This window comes from Stegodyphus dumicola, chromosome 2, assembly GCF_044657685.1.
Source record: "Stegodyphus dumicola isolate Sdum_Otavi_A_Nest chromosome 2, ASM4465768v1".
In the NCBI taxonomy this organism is placed as follows: Eukaryota; Metazoa; Arthropoda; class Arachnida; order Araneae; family Eresidae; genus Stegodyphus; species Stegodyphus dumicola.
Genome location: NC_140769.1, coordinates 55,036,630 through 55,055,685, shown reverse-complemented (window position 1 = coordinate 55,055,685; position 19,056 = coordinate 55,036,630). Strand labels below are relative to the sequence as shown.

Genomic DNA, 19,056 nt, shown 5'->3' with positions numbered 1-19,056 from the left:
TTTCAGTTTAAATGAATAACAACTGAATTCTAATAATAATCCATAAGTAGTAAACCTAAAATAATAGCAACTTCGAAGATGCAGGTTTTATTTAAGAAAATATAAATAAGAGAGACAGAAAAAGAATGGCTTTCAAAAGTTTCTGCCATAATATAATTAAACAAGAACTGTGAATTACACAGGCAAAAACATATACTAAACGTAATTGTAATTCATAGAAAAAGACGTTTAAGTAAATATTATTTAAAAAATGACTTTGTTTTATTATTACGATAAATGCTTGAGGATGAGAAATGAACGTAAAACTTTGTATTTGATAAAAACAAAAGATAATATTACCATAGCAGTTCATATCTCTCGTTGTATTTCAGCTAAAAGGACGGAATTTGCTTAAAATCCTTGTATTTGCATTAACTCATAGAATGTAAAGCGAATATGATGCAATTTTGAAAACAATTCAAGCAATAAGAATAAGCGCAAGAGACAAGATATACAAAAAAATTGAGCTTATAGATTATTTGAATCTTAACACAAGAGTTTTAAAAAGGGCTGTGATTTTCACTGACAAAGTCATGAAACTGGTAATGACTTTTCAAGTTGTTTTAAAGTTTTGATATGATTTTCGAAGAGCAAATCTCACCTCCTTCTTCTTTGCTCCTGAAGTACTTTAAATAAATGACTGGCATTGTGAATTTTTTCCATCTAAAATGTACCAAACATACCCAGTCAGTTTACACAGCAGTATGATGATACCTTTTCAGGTACAAATATACAAATGTCTCTTGCATTAATGTCAAATATAAAAGTCTCTTGCATAACATCAAAATGCATGAATGGCTATTAAGGTGAATTTCGATGTTTCTATAGTAATTTTTACGTATAATTCTAAATATGAGGTAAATATCTCAGGGCATTTAAGGAACTTCCTTGAAAGATACGAGTCCATGTGGTAACTTGACAATTGCTCACTTAAAACCACAATTTCTTGTCTTGAGATCTATTTTTTCCTAACATGTTGCTATATATGTGTCTTTAGCTTTTTAAGTGAATAGATATGTGAAGAAAGTTAAAGACTTAGCATACTCCCAATAGCATTACAGAAAGACATGGATTTTAAGGCAAGGAATTGTGGTTTTTTCATAGGCTAGTGTCACACGGCAAAGAAAATTGTGATTCCTTAAATGTTTAGAAATGTGTATATCGATGACATATGGAATTCATATATGAAGCAATTTTGGATGCTTCATAGATGTTATAGATGTTTATGCTTCACAGATTTTATTGTTATGGCAAGAGCTGTAGGCGAGGAGTTTCTCTTAATGGTTCACAATGTGTGATTTCATCCAGCGATACCCACCTTTAAGTATCTAAAGAAAAGACTGTCTTTCCAGTCCTTGATTTAATAAGAGTGAACATGTTTGAGATACTTAAAAAAAGTACGATTTCGAAATTTCAGAATTATATAAATGCAATTGAATTAACTATAAAATTACTTGTAAGTTACTTCTTTGCGAAATCGTTTCAAAGTTCAGACAAAGAGCACGCCGAGTTGTTAACAATTAGGCTGTTAACAACTCGGTGTTTTGTTGTTTGACTTCTGAATTAACAATTACGTTTTCTGTCATATTCCTTACTAAACTTTTGCTTTGAGTTTTAGCTTCCTTACTATTTTTTTTTCTTTTTGAGAAATGCTCAAATACTGGAATTCAATCTGGGTTAAAAATTTCGCGAATGGAATAGTTAAATGGGATTTTCCATAATCTTACACGTAAGATGAACACTATCCAGTTTCCCTTGAAAAGTTCTCCTCGAAGGCACCCTCCTCTTAGGCAAATAGCTTTTGGGTGATTTGCTGTAGTAATCCAAAACAATTTTATCTTTTGTTCTTAATTCAAAATGTAAGTTAATTTCAGAATTGTGTAGCATTTACTTTGTATTTCATGCTCTATGCAAATATTTAATATCAAGAAATGTGAAACATTTAAATAATTTACATGTAAAGATTACATATTTCCAAAAATAGCTTTTTTATTTCATTGTTGATAATAGCATAAGTTTATGAGCATCATGGAAGAAATATTTACTACGTACGTTTTGCAAAATGTGGGGTGTGCTGAATCTTTCGAAAACCCGCTTGTAATTCTGATTCCCCAAAATTTGAATATTAGCATCCTACATCATGGCTTAATATCAGTACTAAGGATATAACAAACTTCTAATTAATATTTTTCTATGATATATGGAATAATTACAATAAAGCTAGGGGGGAAAATAAACTATTCTTACAAAAATCATAATCAGTAGAAAATGGTTTAAAAGGCAGATCTGTAAATTAAAGTCATAAACACATAACGTTATGCTCTCAGTTAGAAATACTCATCGTCTCTCAATACCTATAACTACTGCATTGCATAACAAAAGCAACACGGCCATTACACGTGTTAACAGCACTGGACATGATGAATGAAAAGTTTTTGTTACAAGTTATACATATTTTATGGTTGTAAAAGGTCGTATAAGTTAGCTACTTACATACATTTTACACATTCGGAACATAGCTATTTACCTATTAATATTTTCAACATTTTTCGATTTCAAGAGTTTTATAACTGTCTCAAATATTCAAATTTCGAAGATGTTTGTATTTCTTGTAAAAAATTAAGGAGTGAATATTCTCAATTTAAACCCGCGCTGTTCAATGATTAGCAGTTGCAGTATTAAATTTTCACAACACCTTTATTTATAATTAATTTAGATTATCACCGCTAATCAGTACTGAAAAACAACTTAGATGAAAGAAATGGTATGTGAAATGAAAAAGTATATACCCATTGTGATAATAATTACAATTATAATTACTGAAAACTTCCAAATGCATTAACACCAAAGTGTTACAGTATTACTGTTTTAACAGAACTCATAATGCAGTTTGTTACTGCAAGACTCGATGTCAACATTTTGTAAACTATACCCAAATTTTTAATTAATCACAACTAAAAATCTTAATCTTTAATATATCGAAATCATCTAATATATCGAAATCATCAAAAGCAAGATTACATGATGTTCGTGGTCCTAAGCTTCAAAATTAAACATTAAATCAAAAGCGGACATTTTTCTTATGAAAAAATGCAAAAAACTTGATGATATGTAAAGTTCAAAATTTTTTTTCAAAGATTAGGATAAGTTCTTCTTTTTTTAACATTAAAATCATAACTTCGCACACAATTCTTTTATTTACTCGCAAAAAAAAAAAAAAAAAAAAAAAAAGATTCAGTGTGTTTTCTTTAAGGAAAAAAAATCTTACAGAAATCTTTTATTTATAATTTTGTATTAAAACACATTCCAGACACACATAATAAAATGTTTTAAAACTATCTTAACATTTAACATTTTTTCCTTAGGATTTATTTAAAAATCAAGAAATGTATCTTAATTGCCTATCATTTGAAACTACCAGATAACTAAAATGATAACATGTTTAGCTTTAGACATTTCTTGCACTGAGGGCAGTATCTAAATAATTTAAATTTCCCTCAAGACATTTGCGAGATCGAAACTGAGAGGGAAAAAAAGACTGTCCATTTGCTATTACAGGCAATATTCGAGAACAATCAACCACTACGTCCTAGATGAAAGAAAACAAGATACGCACATCACTTACCACCAAAGCCCGGTGACGTGAAGCATGTAGATCATGCAGAGCAAGACGCAGAGCATCCGCCGACAGTCCATTGAGAGCACTCGGCATCGAGTAACGCGATCTACCGACTCTCACCGCGAATCGACTTAGCGGTTTGGTGGGATGGGGGAGGGTAAGCAGTCAGCAGGAGGGACGTTCTCCATATTGAGATCTAGCTCTGTAAACCTGCTCGTTTCTGCCCCAAGAATCCTCTTTTAGGCTGGAACTCGCTTTAAGATACATGGCAAATCTTTAGCCACAAATATTATCTTTTTTATAAGGAACGAAATTTTCAGGCAGTTGATTTATATAGTAGAACTCCAGTTATCCGGACTTTGAAACATTTAATTATCTGAATAACTTTATGTTACATCTAAATCAATAAGTTAAATTTAACTTATTGATTAGATAATAAATAATTAATCAATAAGTTAAATTTAACTTATTTACGTGTTATTACTAATTTTACAGAAAATGTAATCCAATAGGGAGCACTATTTTCGAATCACTATAGGCTTTACTGTATACAAATACATACACGAACATCTGCAGTATATCAAGTTTTAAACTTTTTTTTATTTAATTCGTAATTTTAAAATTAATGATTTAATGTAAAAATTTAGTGATTTCTAGAGCATTTTTAAAGTTATTAAAAAGGAAAAATTAAAATATAAAGACCCCAAATTGCACTCTGAGAAATTAAAGACTTTACCATTAAAACTTTCAAAACTTTAGTGTGAAGAAAATAATAAAATTGTCAGTTATCTGAAAACTTTAAAAGCAAATGATTCTATATCAGATACGAAACCAACAGCATTAAAAATATCTTTTATAAACGGAAAATATACACAAATGTTCATAAACATTTTTAAAGAAAAATCCGAGAGCTTTAAGATTTTATATTACGCCAAAAGGGACTTTTTTTAACGTTTCGTATGTTAGGTTTATTTATACATTAAATATCATGTTCTTCCCACTTAAACTACATAAAATTCAATTCAACAGCAATATAACAAAATAATATTTAAAAACAATATATCTTTAGAATTTCCGATAGGCAGCTTAGCGTACTGGAGATAGTTTTTTTTTTTTTTTTTTTTTTTCGTACAGTGTTGCCACAGCTCGCTTTGAAATCTTTGAGTTTGTTAATAAAAAATTCGTTAACGGTTTACAAAACGGGAAATAGACAGTAAAACAAATTGAAAATTTGGGCTTCCGGATGCCTGTGTTTGGATGGAGGATTATCTTATTCAAAATATGATAGCTCTAGGTACCGTCGTTTTTTCACAAAGCGAGAAACACACATACATTTATGCAGATTCTTCATTACTTAATTTCTTTAAATATAATACAGAGCGATAACATTTGGTGGAAACAATTTGAAAAGTTATTGACCGTTTATAGTCAAATGCCACAAAATGCCCCTTTCGAGACTAATAGCCCTTCTGGGCTACGGCCCGTTTGGGCTAATAATAAAATAAAAAATAATTAACTTTATACATATAATATATATTAAATTGATTAAATGTATTTTAATTTGCGTCGATTGGATAAATTATTAAAAACTAAATAAAGATTAAAATTTTTGAAAGTGTGCTTATTACTTTTAAATCGTTCTGTTTGTCCTAAATCACAAATTTCTTAAAAATGAAGGATAAATTAAAGTTTTTATGCTATGCCTAATGGCAACATCCTTAAAAACTTGCTACTCACGATAACTTGTAGTAAGTAAATTACAATTCTTAATTTTTCCCGCAATGACAGACAGCACTTGCCAAGAGAAGCTTCCAGATCTGTTCTTCCCTTCCCTCAATTTCCGAGGCATTTTATTTTGTCAAAACAACACTCTATACGTTACGTGAAAACAAAACGACTTTCTTAAAATGTATTCAACCTTTTATTATTTATTTCATGCATATGCAAAATGTTTCTTTTGTTTAATCACAGAGAAAATAAAAATCAATTAACGTGCTTAATTTTGAGTTGCCACTAAGAAACATTAAATTCCATTGTTTTATTTTAAATAAAATAGATATGTTGTATGTTTAGGGACTATGTTTAGTCAAGTGAAATATAATTTAGTTGCTTAGTTTTACCGAAATATTTTTCGACAAACTTTATTACTTTTGTATTTAATTCTATATTTTTAAATGCTTGAGCTTTATTGAAATAAAATGCAGTAAACTAAAACAGAAAATACTTTTATTTTGTACTTTAGTTAATATGCTTTGAAATATAACCAGAACACGTGAAAACTATCTTTATCAATCGAAAATGCAGGATATACTAATGACTGTTTGGATAAAACCGTCCATGGCTTCGATGACGTTAAATGGTTTATAGCTGCATGGACGTTTTCGTTGTTTTTTATATATAATGTGAGTATGAGTCAGTTCTCCATAGAAATTCCTGCACGAAGGAATCTTTTCTCTTAAGCAGGTTTCCCTAATGTGATTTACCGTAATTAGGTAGTTTTACGTCCATTCAGATGTATTTTGTATTGCAGAAGATTCCTCTTTACATTTAAAATAAATATATTTCAAGAGAAAAAAGAAATCTCTTATATTAACGAAAAATGTCCATCGTGTGAGAAAATGTAAGTTTCAAAATAATTTTGTTGATTTTCTCCAGTTTTTAAATTCAGAATTCAGATGCAAAATACAGAAATATATGCAGGTTATAGCCATACTCTGAAAATTAATATGCCGGCCTATACATTTTTATTTCAGAGTTTTAATGAAATTATATATAAATTATCAATAAAATACCTGTTTTTCACCACATCTTTCATCAATCACAGAAAGCATTTTAAAATACAAAAAATTAATATCAACAATAAAATTTCTCTTTATTTTGTTTTAGGTTTTATGAAAGCACAAATTGCCAGCATTCTTACAAAGAACACATACATATTTCTTAGATATATTGACAAAAGAAGTAGAAGTCTTATCACTTACAGTGAATAATTTTTCATAATCCCATAATCTCTCTCTCAAATCCAATCAACAATTTAGGAAAACTTTAATTAAAAATTTAATTTCTTTTCTAAATAATTTTTAATTTAGGATAAGTAATTTAGGATAAATAATTAATTTAGGATAATAATTAATTTAGGATAAATAATTCCGGACAAATAACTGTCTTCTGCAACTTCGGATGTTGTTTTTCGTTAATTTGGCTGCGTAAAATTAATTTTAGTTTCTACTCCACGGTTTTATTTAACTCAATTTCTCTAGTTTTTTTACTGTTGATTGGTTTGTTTGTTTACTTGGGAGAATATCAAAATTAATATTTGACCTCTTTCTACAAACCCGATTTTCTTGAAACTTTTCACACATATGTATTTGCCATAACATTATAATATTTCAAAAGACTCCTTTCAAAATTCAACACTCACCTTTTTTTATAATTATAATTGAATTTTTCTGGCATATTCTCAAAGAATTGATCGCAGGATTTCGATCTTTATTAATTACAAATGTTTTTTAAATTGAAAATTTAAATCGCATTGTTAGTAGCATATGATTTCATGAGATGAGATCGCAGATCTAAGGCAAACAGATATTTAAATGAAATTATTACAACTAATAATTTCATTTAAATATCTGTTTGATTTAGAAACGCTATCTAATCTCAGGAATAATTTTCCCACGTTCAGAAACTAATTTTCTTTCTTTGTAATTTTCCCGCGTTCTGTAGACTAAAAAAAAAAAAAAAAAATTAAAGTATGTAAATGTAAACATTTAAATTACATGATTTTAGTTCAATTTACTAAAAAAATATTTTGTGTGCATTTAAAAAAGCATTAATTTGACATTTAATTTTAAAGCATGCACCGAAAATGCTTATATTCTTTTTTTAGTAGTCCTATTATTTATGGTGTTATATGAATGACTTGTGTTAAAATACTAACAAATTTTAGGGAACAATAGAAGTAATAGAACAGAAATAATCGACGTAACGATAACTACATCCAGTTCAAATAATTTGGGGGGGGCATGTTGATTTAAATTCCTTCATTGTAAGTATCCTTTCAATTTTACTTTCAATCACCTCTCACTAGTAATATTGTAATAGCTAAGAATTTAATTATATTAAAAAGTAAATAAATGAATTAGAACCGCGTAATTCATAAAGCTGTGTTTTTAAGAGGTAGAGCTGTGCGTCTAAGAGGTTGTAATTCTCTTAGAAACAGCCCATTACAACGCTGCTTAAAGAGTTCTTTTTGTGACTCTGGTTCAACAATTGTTCGTTAGGTAACAGAATGTCTCTTTAGATATCTATTAAGTTCTCTTTACTTGTAAGTTTCTGTGAAAACCTTGTATTAAAGCTAATGCATATAAGTTTCCGTCTAATGGCATATATATGAAAGGTTATTAATAATATCGAGAATAGCGTAATCTGCTGCCTGAATTTAAAAAAATCAGTTTTGTAATGAGTCGTCATTACGAATTTTAAAATATAAGAAAATAAAGTCATAATATTAGCATATTCATATAAAATCACTAATATTTTCAAAGTTTCGTAAGTCTAATAAGCTTACATGGTGTTAAAACCTATTGTAATTCTTATTTCCGCATATAACAGTGAATCTACAAAGTTTAGAGTTAATTTGTTTAACAAATTTCCACAATAATGCCAAACAATACTTGATGAATTTATTATTTTGGTGTTTTAGTTTGCTTGTTTTGATGTCAGGAACTCAAAACTGAGCAAAAAATGCCATCTACATAGAACAAATTACTCCCTTTTTTGTTCAAGTATATTGTAACTATATATGAAATTCTGTGCTATGCTTATGATCCTGAGACAAAATGAGAGTCAAGTGCATGGGCTAGACAAGATTTACCTTTGCCGCAGAAGCTTGGCTGTCAGAAGTTTCGTCTGAAGACCATGTTGGTGATATTTTTTATCAGGAAGAGATTATACGCAAGGAAATTTTCCTGAAGGACAGACGGTAATCTTCATATTTTTTAAAGACGTAATGGGCAGACTTCTAACGAGAACTGATTTCATTTGGCCTGAAAACTCTCAGTCGAATGGGTGGTTTTTGCTGCACGACGATGCGCTGTCATACAGTTTATTATTTCTTCATAAAGCAGTTGTTGGCAATGGAAGGTGCCACAATTTTCAGCCTCCCAGATTTATCATCTGCCAACTGCTTTCTGTTTCCTTCTTTCGAGCAAACTATCAACTAGAATTCCATTATTTCAATAGCATTAGCACTAAAAGGATAATCTAACCAGAGACTTAAAAAGTATTCAAAAAGAAGAATTCTATGAAGGTATCAAACATTAATATGATTGTGCCAAGCGTTACGTTGAATTGCAGCGATTGTATATTGAAGAATAAGAAGTGATAATGCTTTTTCTTCAACTTTCTGTTCCGTACTTTGTTCTAAAACTTTGCAGATGCACTGCATATCTCATGCTTTATTCAGAAAGAAGGCAATACTTTCCAAAAAGCAAATTTGGCATGATCATACTACAACGTTCTCAGATTCCATGTGAATTTTTCATTAGATTTATATTTACTTATATACATATTTATTTTAAATTGACATGTTTTGGATTTTAGTAAATAAGGAAATATTTGACATGAAAGTCGAGACTTCATTTTATTAATTTCTCACCGAGTTAAAAAATAATTTGAATTTCGTAAGTCTATTTTTGAAAAATATTCAGTTTAAAAAAGTTAACGTTTTACATTTTATAGGATTCGTTATTGAAAAGCCAAAAGCCGTATTTGAGCTTTTGGAATTTGGGTAAACTAAACGTAAATTTATAAACGAAGAATGTCATTTATAAATTCTATTTGATACTGGAATAAGATATGAAAATAAAAGTACATCAGTTTATTGCATTTTATATTATTTTATAAAGTAGTAAGAGTATTAAAAATATAAAAATATATGCAGTTATCATGTACATACGTAGCAGCTGAGACCCAATACATAAATGTTGATTTAAAATGTTTGGGGAAAATGTAAAGGAATGTAGAGAGGATCGGAAAAAGCAAATTTTAAAATGGAATGTGTGTTGAAACGCCGCGGTAAGGTGTTACAGAGCGGCGTTGAGTGGTAGATAAAAGCGCTCTGTTTGCTTAACTGATCATTCCCCGTGTGAATTCCGAGAGGTGTACATCACTACATGAACGCAGAGCTTACTACCTTGCGTTTTATCAACTGGCTGCACACGGGAGATGAACGGCTTCTGAAAGCATGTACCCGATAATCGTTCTCTGCACTCCTTTGAATAACTGCTCCGTTTTAGTGGCCCACCAGCGGCCGAGTGGTAAAGTCGCTGAACACTGGTCGATCGGTCCGAGGTTCGAATCCCGCGAACGGGCTGGCTGCATGGGCGTTTTCGTGGTTTTCCCCATGTGTAACGTGTATACGAGCCAGTTTCCCTTAGAAAGTCCTCCACGAAGGCATCCCTCCCTTTAGGCAGATAGCCCTCGAGGCTTTGCCATAATCACACACACACACGCTCCGTTTTAGCCGCAACCTCATGCCTAAAATTCATAGCGACAAGCTTATATTTCATGCAGGAAATGTGCATGGAGAATAATGATTTATCCCTGCAAAATATATTTATTTCCTTCTTAACAGTGTTCTATATTACTTATCTGACGTACCATTTCTGCACGCGCATTCTCTTACCAAATTTTCTTATTTCGTGCTTCGCTATTTAACTCTATTTCTTTATCAGATATTTTTAATCACCCTATATATGAACCACAAGATGCAAAATAAATGCTGATAAAACATGCAGATTTATATTATTTAAACCACTTAAATAGAGATACAAAAAATACGCTATTTTAAGTCATATAAAATGAAGAACATTTTAAAATTTCTTCAAATGAAATTGGAAACTATGTTAACGTATTTTTAACAAAAAATAATGTTTAATTTAAAAATTAATAGTTTGAAAACTTAACATGTGCGGCGATTATTAGAAATAATTGTGCATGAATCCTAAAAACTTGTATTTGAATTGGAAGTAATTTTTGCAGCATGAATTTAGATTCGTTTTTGTATGACTAAACATTCCTAAGTTAATGTAAATAACTGACCAATAGATAATGAGAGTGAATAAATACTGGTTCTGATTATTTAAGAGTTAAGCTGTGTAATTGAGATACGTAGCTTAGCTGTACAGAAGCGTTCTTTTTTTTTTTTTTTTTTTTTTTTTTTTTTTTTTTTTTTTTTTTTGCGTACCTCATAAATGTAGGTTAAGTACCCTGAACAAACTCTTCACAAATATATTCTTGCCAGAGAAATTAATCTTCGGGATAAATTAACTATCAATTAGGAAACTGCAGTAGTGAATTGCACGGATGTCTACAATTAGATTTTCAGCTGCAATTTATTTCAAAAAGGAAAACTTGAAGTAAATTAATGTTAAATAGACACAATCCTCCGTAGAATAAATTTATTTGGAATGTTCCATTTAAGAATAATTAAGAACCGAAAAATTTATCTTGAGAATAATTGACAAAGAATAATTAAGATGCCGAAGAGCATAACTGTTATAGTCATTTAGACTAGTACATTGTCTTTTTAGACAAAAATGTCATCCATCTCGATAGCTAAGCATACTGACTGCTTTGAGTTTACTTATTCGTTCTAAGTCTGTCGCGAATTGAAGCCAGTTTGCTTCAGAAGGACTTCCAAATAGGTATATAATATCTATAAAGACGAGCTGCTCTCGAACGCTAAATCTTAGCTGATTATAAACGATCTGTAGTACATCCTCTTAATGTTTTATCAAGGTATTATTAAAATATTGCCTTGTATATGTATTTGAATTTTAATCACAAAATGTTTATTAATGAAATTTAGGATCGTATCAATACTGCTGTTTTGTTATGGAGGGCTTCTGAGTTATACTTTAAACTTCGTGTTTTGGAAAACAGTCAGAAATAAATTTTTGGTAAAAATTGAAATGTTTGGTAGCTATAACACATTATTTATATGAGAAATAAGTAACGAGAAAATAATGCTTGAAATGAAGCTGAAGAATTAGGCAGTCAGTTCTATTAATGAGTTACCTAAACAATAGAAATTTTGTGGCGGAACGTTTTACTTTATTACGATATAGATTTTCTTAATTATATATATTTAATTTTCTATTATTAATAAATGCAGCATTTATTTGGAGAAGCCGCCAATGTAAAAAAAAAATAATAAACTGGAGTAGATTTTAAACAAAACTCGACTGATTCCTGGAACAAATTGAAATAGATCCATATCTTCGAAAGCAAAATATTTTGCAGAGTTTATATGTGTTTTTCATTTGAAGAAGAAGGATCTGGGCTTTCAAAATCAATAGAATTTCATTTAAAATCTACGATAGTTTTACAGCTGCATTTTAGCCTTATTTTATAAATACAACGTTCATTTCTTTTTTTTTTTTTAGGTAATGCAACGTAAAGTGTAACGTATATATTTGTAGCTATATGTAATATATGTAATGGTTATGTGTAAAATATATATATAGTGTAAACATATATATGTAACCGAACAGATGTTTTAAGTTCTTCCAGTTTTGAGAAAAACAATTCTAGCTCAAATCAAGCAGTTTAAAATAAGAGAAAATATGTTTTCTTAAGTTCTTTTTAAGCTTAGGTTTCCCTCAACTTCTACGGGAAAATTGTACGTGTTTGGATGGAGAGTGTCAGAGGCCACTCTCCTGCAAGATGTAAAATAGAATCCTTCTACCCAGAATGTAAATATTATTTCAACAAGAAAAGTAATCACAGAATATTTCTGACATGAAAAAAATTATTCATATCAGGCTCTTTTAATTTGCAAAGGAATTTTCTTCAAACCTAGCAGTTGCCTAATATTATATTTTGTCAATTTTAAATTTAGATTTGAAGTTTGTATCCCATATCTTATATAAAACAATTTACTTCTAACAGTGATTGCATTAGTGTCTAAAGATTAGAAGAAACAGGCTGTTCTTGAGAAATAAGCAATTTTGAATTCACAAACAGTGACAATAGGGGAGTAATATTTCCTTAATTATAATATAATACCTAATATTTCCCTCAAGGGAAATCTTTGCCTTATGAAATTGTATCTGATATTATGGATAAAACAATTCTAGCTTAAATCTAGCTTAAATTGAACAATTCTAGCTTAAATCTAGCTTAAATTGAACAATTCTAGCTTAAATTGAAGGAATAAATTCTGTTCTGCCTCAAATATGAAAATTTACTTTTCAAAAATTGTTGTTTAGCCAAACAGAAACACCTAATAAACAAAGTCATCTCTTTCTTTCTTCGAAAATCCACTCGATCCCTTACTAGCTCGAACAGCTATAATTATCTCGCCATAATTATCTCGCGTGATTCAAATTCAACCGCCGATGTCCAAGAGCATCACCATCTGCAAGTTAAAATCGCAATGGTTGTACGCCTAATCAATTCAACATGGTCTCACTCTCTCTTCCGCGCACTCGCTGTTGAATGAAACGTTAGGTGGCAGCACTAAAGCATTACTCTCTAGATGGCAGCACTAGCAATATTCCGCAGACCTGAAGAAAGCCAAACTTCTAAGAAAATAAAAATTGCAAAATAAACTCGAAAACTAACTATAAATTTGTGCAGAATGCTTCAAAAAATGTTTCCTAAATCATTAAAATTATATTTAATAATATATAAAGCGCAGTAATAATAAATATTCGGAAAATAAAAGTCAGGTTTCATGATTTTTGAATTGCAGTTTACAATTGTCCCTATTTATCTATGTACATTCTTCCAGCTCTATAATATGCAGTTGAAATGCAAGGTTTAGAAACGTCTTATGAGTATACTTTTCTCTCAATTATACGAAAATACTGTCTTTATTTATTTATTTATTTATTTTTTATATATAAGAGTTTATAACTTTTGTTAGTAAAAACTGACCGTTAACAATTTATTTGCTGATGCTTGTTAATGAATTGAAAAAACAACTTTAATATATAAGAGGATGCTATACTTAATCAAAATGTGTATTAAAATAATTATGTCCAAATACAGAAGTAATTTTCATGAAACGAGCTTTTATGGAACATTATAGAAAAGATTTATCATTATAATCTGAGGTCGGATATTTTCTCTACTAATGATTTCCCCTTTTTAAAATTATTTTTTATTTATTTTTTAATATTTTTATTGTAAAAATATATAATATCCAAAAAATTTATATGTGAATGGAGAGCTGCTGTTTCATGTGCGCTGAAGTTAATGAAATATTTCCGTTCTTTTTTAAGAATGATCACATTCGCCGTCATACTCTTATGCATCCGCGTTAATTATTAATAATCAGACTGTTTCAGATTCGTTAAGTTTTTGGCATAAAACAGTGCATATTATACTTAATTGAAATAAGAATAAGAATATTTTATAAGAAAAGTATTAATTATACTTTAATAAAATTAAACATCATTTATAAATAACGTTTGAAATTCCAATTTATTACCAAAAATTAAACAAGAGTCTAATTTAGTAAGAAACATTTGATCTACATGATAACTATGCAGAACACATTTGTTAAGTGTAATTTTGTAGGTCCAAGAGAGATAAATGAAAACGAATAGAAAATTTAAGTAAGTTTTTATAATATATATGTTCATATATGTATATACTATTACAATACTTACAAATTAAATGTTTCCTTAATAATTGGGAGTTAATTACATTGCTTTGAATTGTTGATAGTCAGTTTTTTATATGTAATTAGATAATAATAGTTGCTTCAGAATTTTCTTTATGAAGGACCTAAACACCAGTTGTCGCAAAGTGTTTCGCAAGCACCTAATAATGCAGCATTATGATCATGACTAATTAATGTTCATATAAAAGTGGCGAATTTGGGGCCCAAAGGCCACGTACAGCTATCGATGTTATTTTACGTGGCTTCTGGTAGGGTGAATAAAATTCACTGTACTCTATAAAGTGTCGCATTTATCATCACTATAATAAAAAGTTTAGCAGCAGATTGTTGGGATATTACAGCTACAATATGTGTTGCTTTGATGTGATTTTATGTTTTTTAGCTTTAAAAAGATACACACATACAAAGGGACTGAAAATACCCAGCAAAAAAGTAAAAAAAGGGGTAGAGAAGACCGAAAACAGTAGAATCTGTAATGGAATATGTGTACGGAAACGGCATATTGAGGTGGTAAATTGCGTTCTTCAGTGGTAGATATAAACGTTCTACTGGCTTAAATCTTCATTCCTCCGTATAGATTTATTCACTGCTACACTAACTCGAAAAAATGAGACAGCTGCTTAACACTTTCAAGCACACTACCTTTTAAAGCCGGAGTTTTGATTAAAAAAAAAGGTAGATTGTCTAATTAGGCCTAGAGGAGTACACAAGTAAAATTTTGTGAAGATATCACTTATCGTTTTAATTCTAATTTGGGTGTGCCCAAAGTGGCACACTGATTGAACAAAGTTTCGAAAAGCGTGCTGAAACAAGCATTGTTGTCAATGAACTGACCGATGAAATACGGAGAAACAAAGAATACAGACTCTCAGTTGTACTAGATTGACGGTGAGCCCGGTCTGGGCACACCTAGGGTTCGCCGTTTGATTTTAGGCAAGATTTCAAGGTAAAAATTTAAAACTAATATAAAATAAGAAGATTAGCATACAGACAAAAACATAACATAGAAATTTCTTTTCAAACAATTCATTTTAAACCCTAAAAAAATCTGGAAGTATTCTTTGAAAAATGAGGGTCTTAAAAAACTAAACATGGCTAAAATATATGGACTGGTTTATGTTGAGCTGCCATCTTCTATAAATAAAGAAGGTTCAGAGTAACCTATAGTAACCTATAAATCCTTTCTCATTCAATTTTTCTGTGCGTACAGAAGGAAAATTTTAGGTGTGTCCAGACCGGACACATTGTGCCGCAAAGGGTTAAAGAAGGTATTCCGAAATCCTTCTTTGACCTATTTTGAGTAGCTCCTTTATTTTAACCGCAGCCCCCTAGATAAAATATTTTTTGGCGAGCTTCGCATTCATGTAGTGATGCATACCGCCCGGGGAATGACCATTTATGCCAGCACGACGCTTTGATATACTTCTCAACAGCAATCTGAATTACTCCAAAGCACCATTTCGGGAGAAATCTACCATTACAAAATATGCTTATTCGAGTCACATCTTCCTGGCCTCACATTTTTAAAAGGTATTTTTAATCCTTTTTTTAAAGATATTTTATTGAAAACTCTCAGTGGGGTAACGAACAACGTTGTTTATGTAAAATAATTTAAAGAAAGTTCTCCCAGCACGAAACGGCTATGCAAGCAAAGTAAATCAATCCTTGCCGAGTTATCGCACTTGGTATTACTTAACCATTAAGTAAAAAATTAAAATCGCATGTGAAATTTAAATAAACTTTATCAGCCACCACTTTCGAATGTTACAAACTAAAATAAAAGCAAAGTATAGTAGAAACATCTTCAAAGTTAACAACAGACTGCGTTTCCTTACACTAAGGCTTATGATGTGATTAAATGAAACCTAAAGTACATTTTGTTTCGAAATTTAAAAAAAAAAATCTGATGTGTACACCACATGACTTCCTTGTATTGGAATATTAAATTATACGCATTTTTTCTTGCATTTAATTTAAACTTATTGGATTGAATTAAATCTACTTCGCCGACAGCGCATAAACCACAATAGAATAAATGCATTCTTTAAAATTCCCTCTAGTATTTGTTTACCATAGCGACACTCTGGCGCTAGATTCACTTAACAGTATTAATAATTATATAACAGTTAACTTATATAATAATTATATAACGGAAGTTAACTGTTATATAATCCAATAATTATATAACAGTTAACTTATATATTTCGTTCATATTATAAGTCATAATGCAAAAAATTTATATCATTTAAAGAATAGAATTATCTAATCGTTGCCACATGTTCTATTCAAATACTTTAATAAAGCTAAAGAAATTAAGCAAACAAAACAAAAAAGGAACAGTTTTTCACAGACGATTGAGTATTTCTCATTTAATTAATTCAGTTCTCACTTCGCAAGAAGGCAAAAATACATAAAAGCGCAAAATATCTATATTAAAAATTACGAAGTAAATCTCAAACACTTATTTCCTCGAAAACATTCCAGAAAGAATTAAGCATGATTTAATTGGCAATAATAAATGAATGCGTTATCTTTGTTGTTGCGAAGCTAAGTTTCTCTAGATTGCCAACAAATCCACTAGTCTCCTGTTTCAAATGTAAACATCAATGGCCGCCATTAAAAAAAGGCTTAGCGGCAATTAAACAACTTTAAAATTGTTGATAATTCTAAAAATATTGCACACAGATTTACTTAAGGCATAAAATCTTTAACCGGAAGATAAAAACAACGTAATTCAATCATTTTTAAAGCAAAAAATGTACAATTTACAAACATATAAGAGTAAAGAAACTGAGATCACTGAGCCGGGTAACAGAGTGGATATATATATAAATATATTTATATATGTTTGGTGCGGCCGATTGCAACCAAAATACGAGGAGCACATCTACATGTTATAGCAGTCCTATATACAAAATTTCAACGTTCTGAGGCTACTCGTTTTTGAGTTATGCGAGATACGTACGTACGCACGTACGTATATACGTTCGTACAGACGCCACGAAAAATTCTCTTCAGAATTAATTTTAAAGCAGTTTTATAATTTTTTTGAAGGAAAAGAGTATTTTATTCTGCCCTTACGTACAGATATCACTCAAAAACATCGTTAAATTGCATTCGATAGCGGTCAAAATGGATATTTTCGTTGAAATATGCTGCCTGAAACTTTTCGCGATTACAATACTTCCTTTTTACTTTTCGTACAAGGAAGTAAAAACTAACTATTTTAACACTTATAGAGTTCAGCTAACCTTCTCAGTAGCATTTTTAGTTTTCGAAGAAACGGACGCAGTGAACAAACTCCAAAAGGCCGACGGTTAAGGTTACACTCTACTTCTTAATCACGCTGCTTGTCAAACAGTTTGCACAAACCTGTGGTCTCAGCAAGTATGATGATGAACCAAGGAACATAGGATAAAATTAACTGTAAATAAAACTTAAAATAATAAATGTCACTAATTTACTAATTGGAATTTTTTTAACAGAGATTCATATAAAAATTTTAATTTTCTAAATTATTATTAAAAGATGCGACATGATCATATTATGACATGAGTTAAGACATCCGAATTTATTTGAATAATTAACTGAAATCTATTACTTTTAGCTGCTCATTCTCTTTGGAAGAGAGTGTAATGCAGATAGATACCTTATCATTTTTACTTTCTTGCATTGACAGCATACTCAAGTCATTTGTATATGGTATATATGCAATTTATCACTCACTCTAAAACAACATGTTCAAATTACTCATAAAATAGTTCCAATTTCGCCGCTTACTACAGTAAAAATTCGTTAATCCGGCAAGTTCAGAATTTCAGAGATACCAAAGTATCGTATTAAAACTACATTTTGCTCCAAAATGAGAATTTTTTTTGTGTGTGTGTTATTGAATATATTGAGAAATAATAAATATTACATATGGTAAGTCTTTAAATACATTCAATAAGAAAAACTTGTTAACCGATAGATATATTCATAAGTTATTCCTGTTTAATTAACATTCATTTTAAAATCTTCTTTATTTAAAATTACGTAGCTATCCATCTGAAAACAATCATATTTTGGCAATTTTTTTTTTTTTTTTTTTTTTTTTTAAATGTTTGCTGAGTATTGATCATTTGAGAAGTAACAAATTCATAAGGAACTCTGTAATTTTTATTTATGCTATAAGGTATTTCTCCCATTTTCGTAGCGTCCTTCGTGGTGTAGTGGTTCTGCACGCTGAGCTGGTACTCCAGAGGTCCGTGGTTCGATTCCCGGCGAAGGCGGTTGCTAATTTTTCGTCTCTCTGACTTCCAAAAAATCCTAATGTCTCTACAGTGGCGCCGAACTAAAAGGGTTGTGGATGATGATTCTCCACACCCAGGATTTGGCGACTAGGTCCTCTAAAACCCTCGTCGCCCTTTAAAAAGGGGAGTATATAAGGTATTTCTCCCACTTTCCTAGCGTTCTTCGTGGTGTAGTGGTTCTGCACGCTGGCCCGGTATTCCAGAGGTCCGTGGTTCGATTCCCGGCGAAGGCGGTTACTAATTTTTCGTCTCTCTGACTTCCAAAAAATCCTAATGTCTCTACAGTGGCGCCGAACTAAAAGGGTTGTGGATGATGATTCTCCACACCCAGGATTTGGCGACTAGGTCCTCTAAAACCCTCGTCGCCCTTTAAAAAGGGGAGTATATAAGGTATTTCTCCCACTTTCCTAGCG

At 30.5% G+C, this 19,056-nt stretch overlaps 1 protein-coding gene across 2 annotated transcripts in view; it reads right to left on the bottom strand.

Moving 5' to 3' along the window:
- Wnt6 (Wnt oncogene analog 6) overlaps nt 1-3,789 on the bottom strand; it is a 69,901-nt gene extending 66,112 nt beyond the window's left edge. The window contains exon 1 of one of the 2 annotated variants that reach the window (XM_035362384.2): nt 3,665-3,789. In XM_035362384.2, the coding sequence (XP_035218275.1) occupies nt 3,665-3,735 (71 nt within the window). In that variant the 5' untranslated portion in view covers nt 3,736-3,789. Of the gene's footprint in view, nt 1-3,655 lie in introns of both variants that reach the window. The other variant, XM_035362385.2, reaches the window with a different exon arrangement.
- Between the last annotated feature and the right edge of the window lie 15,267 nt (nt 3,790-19,056).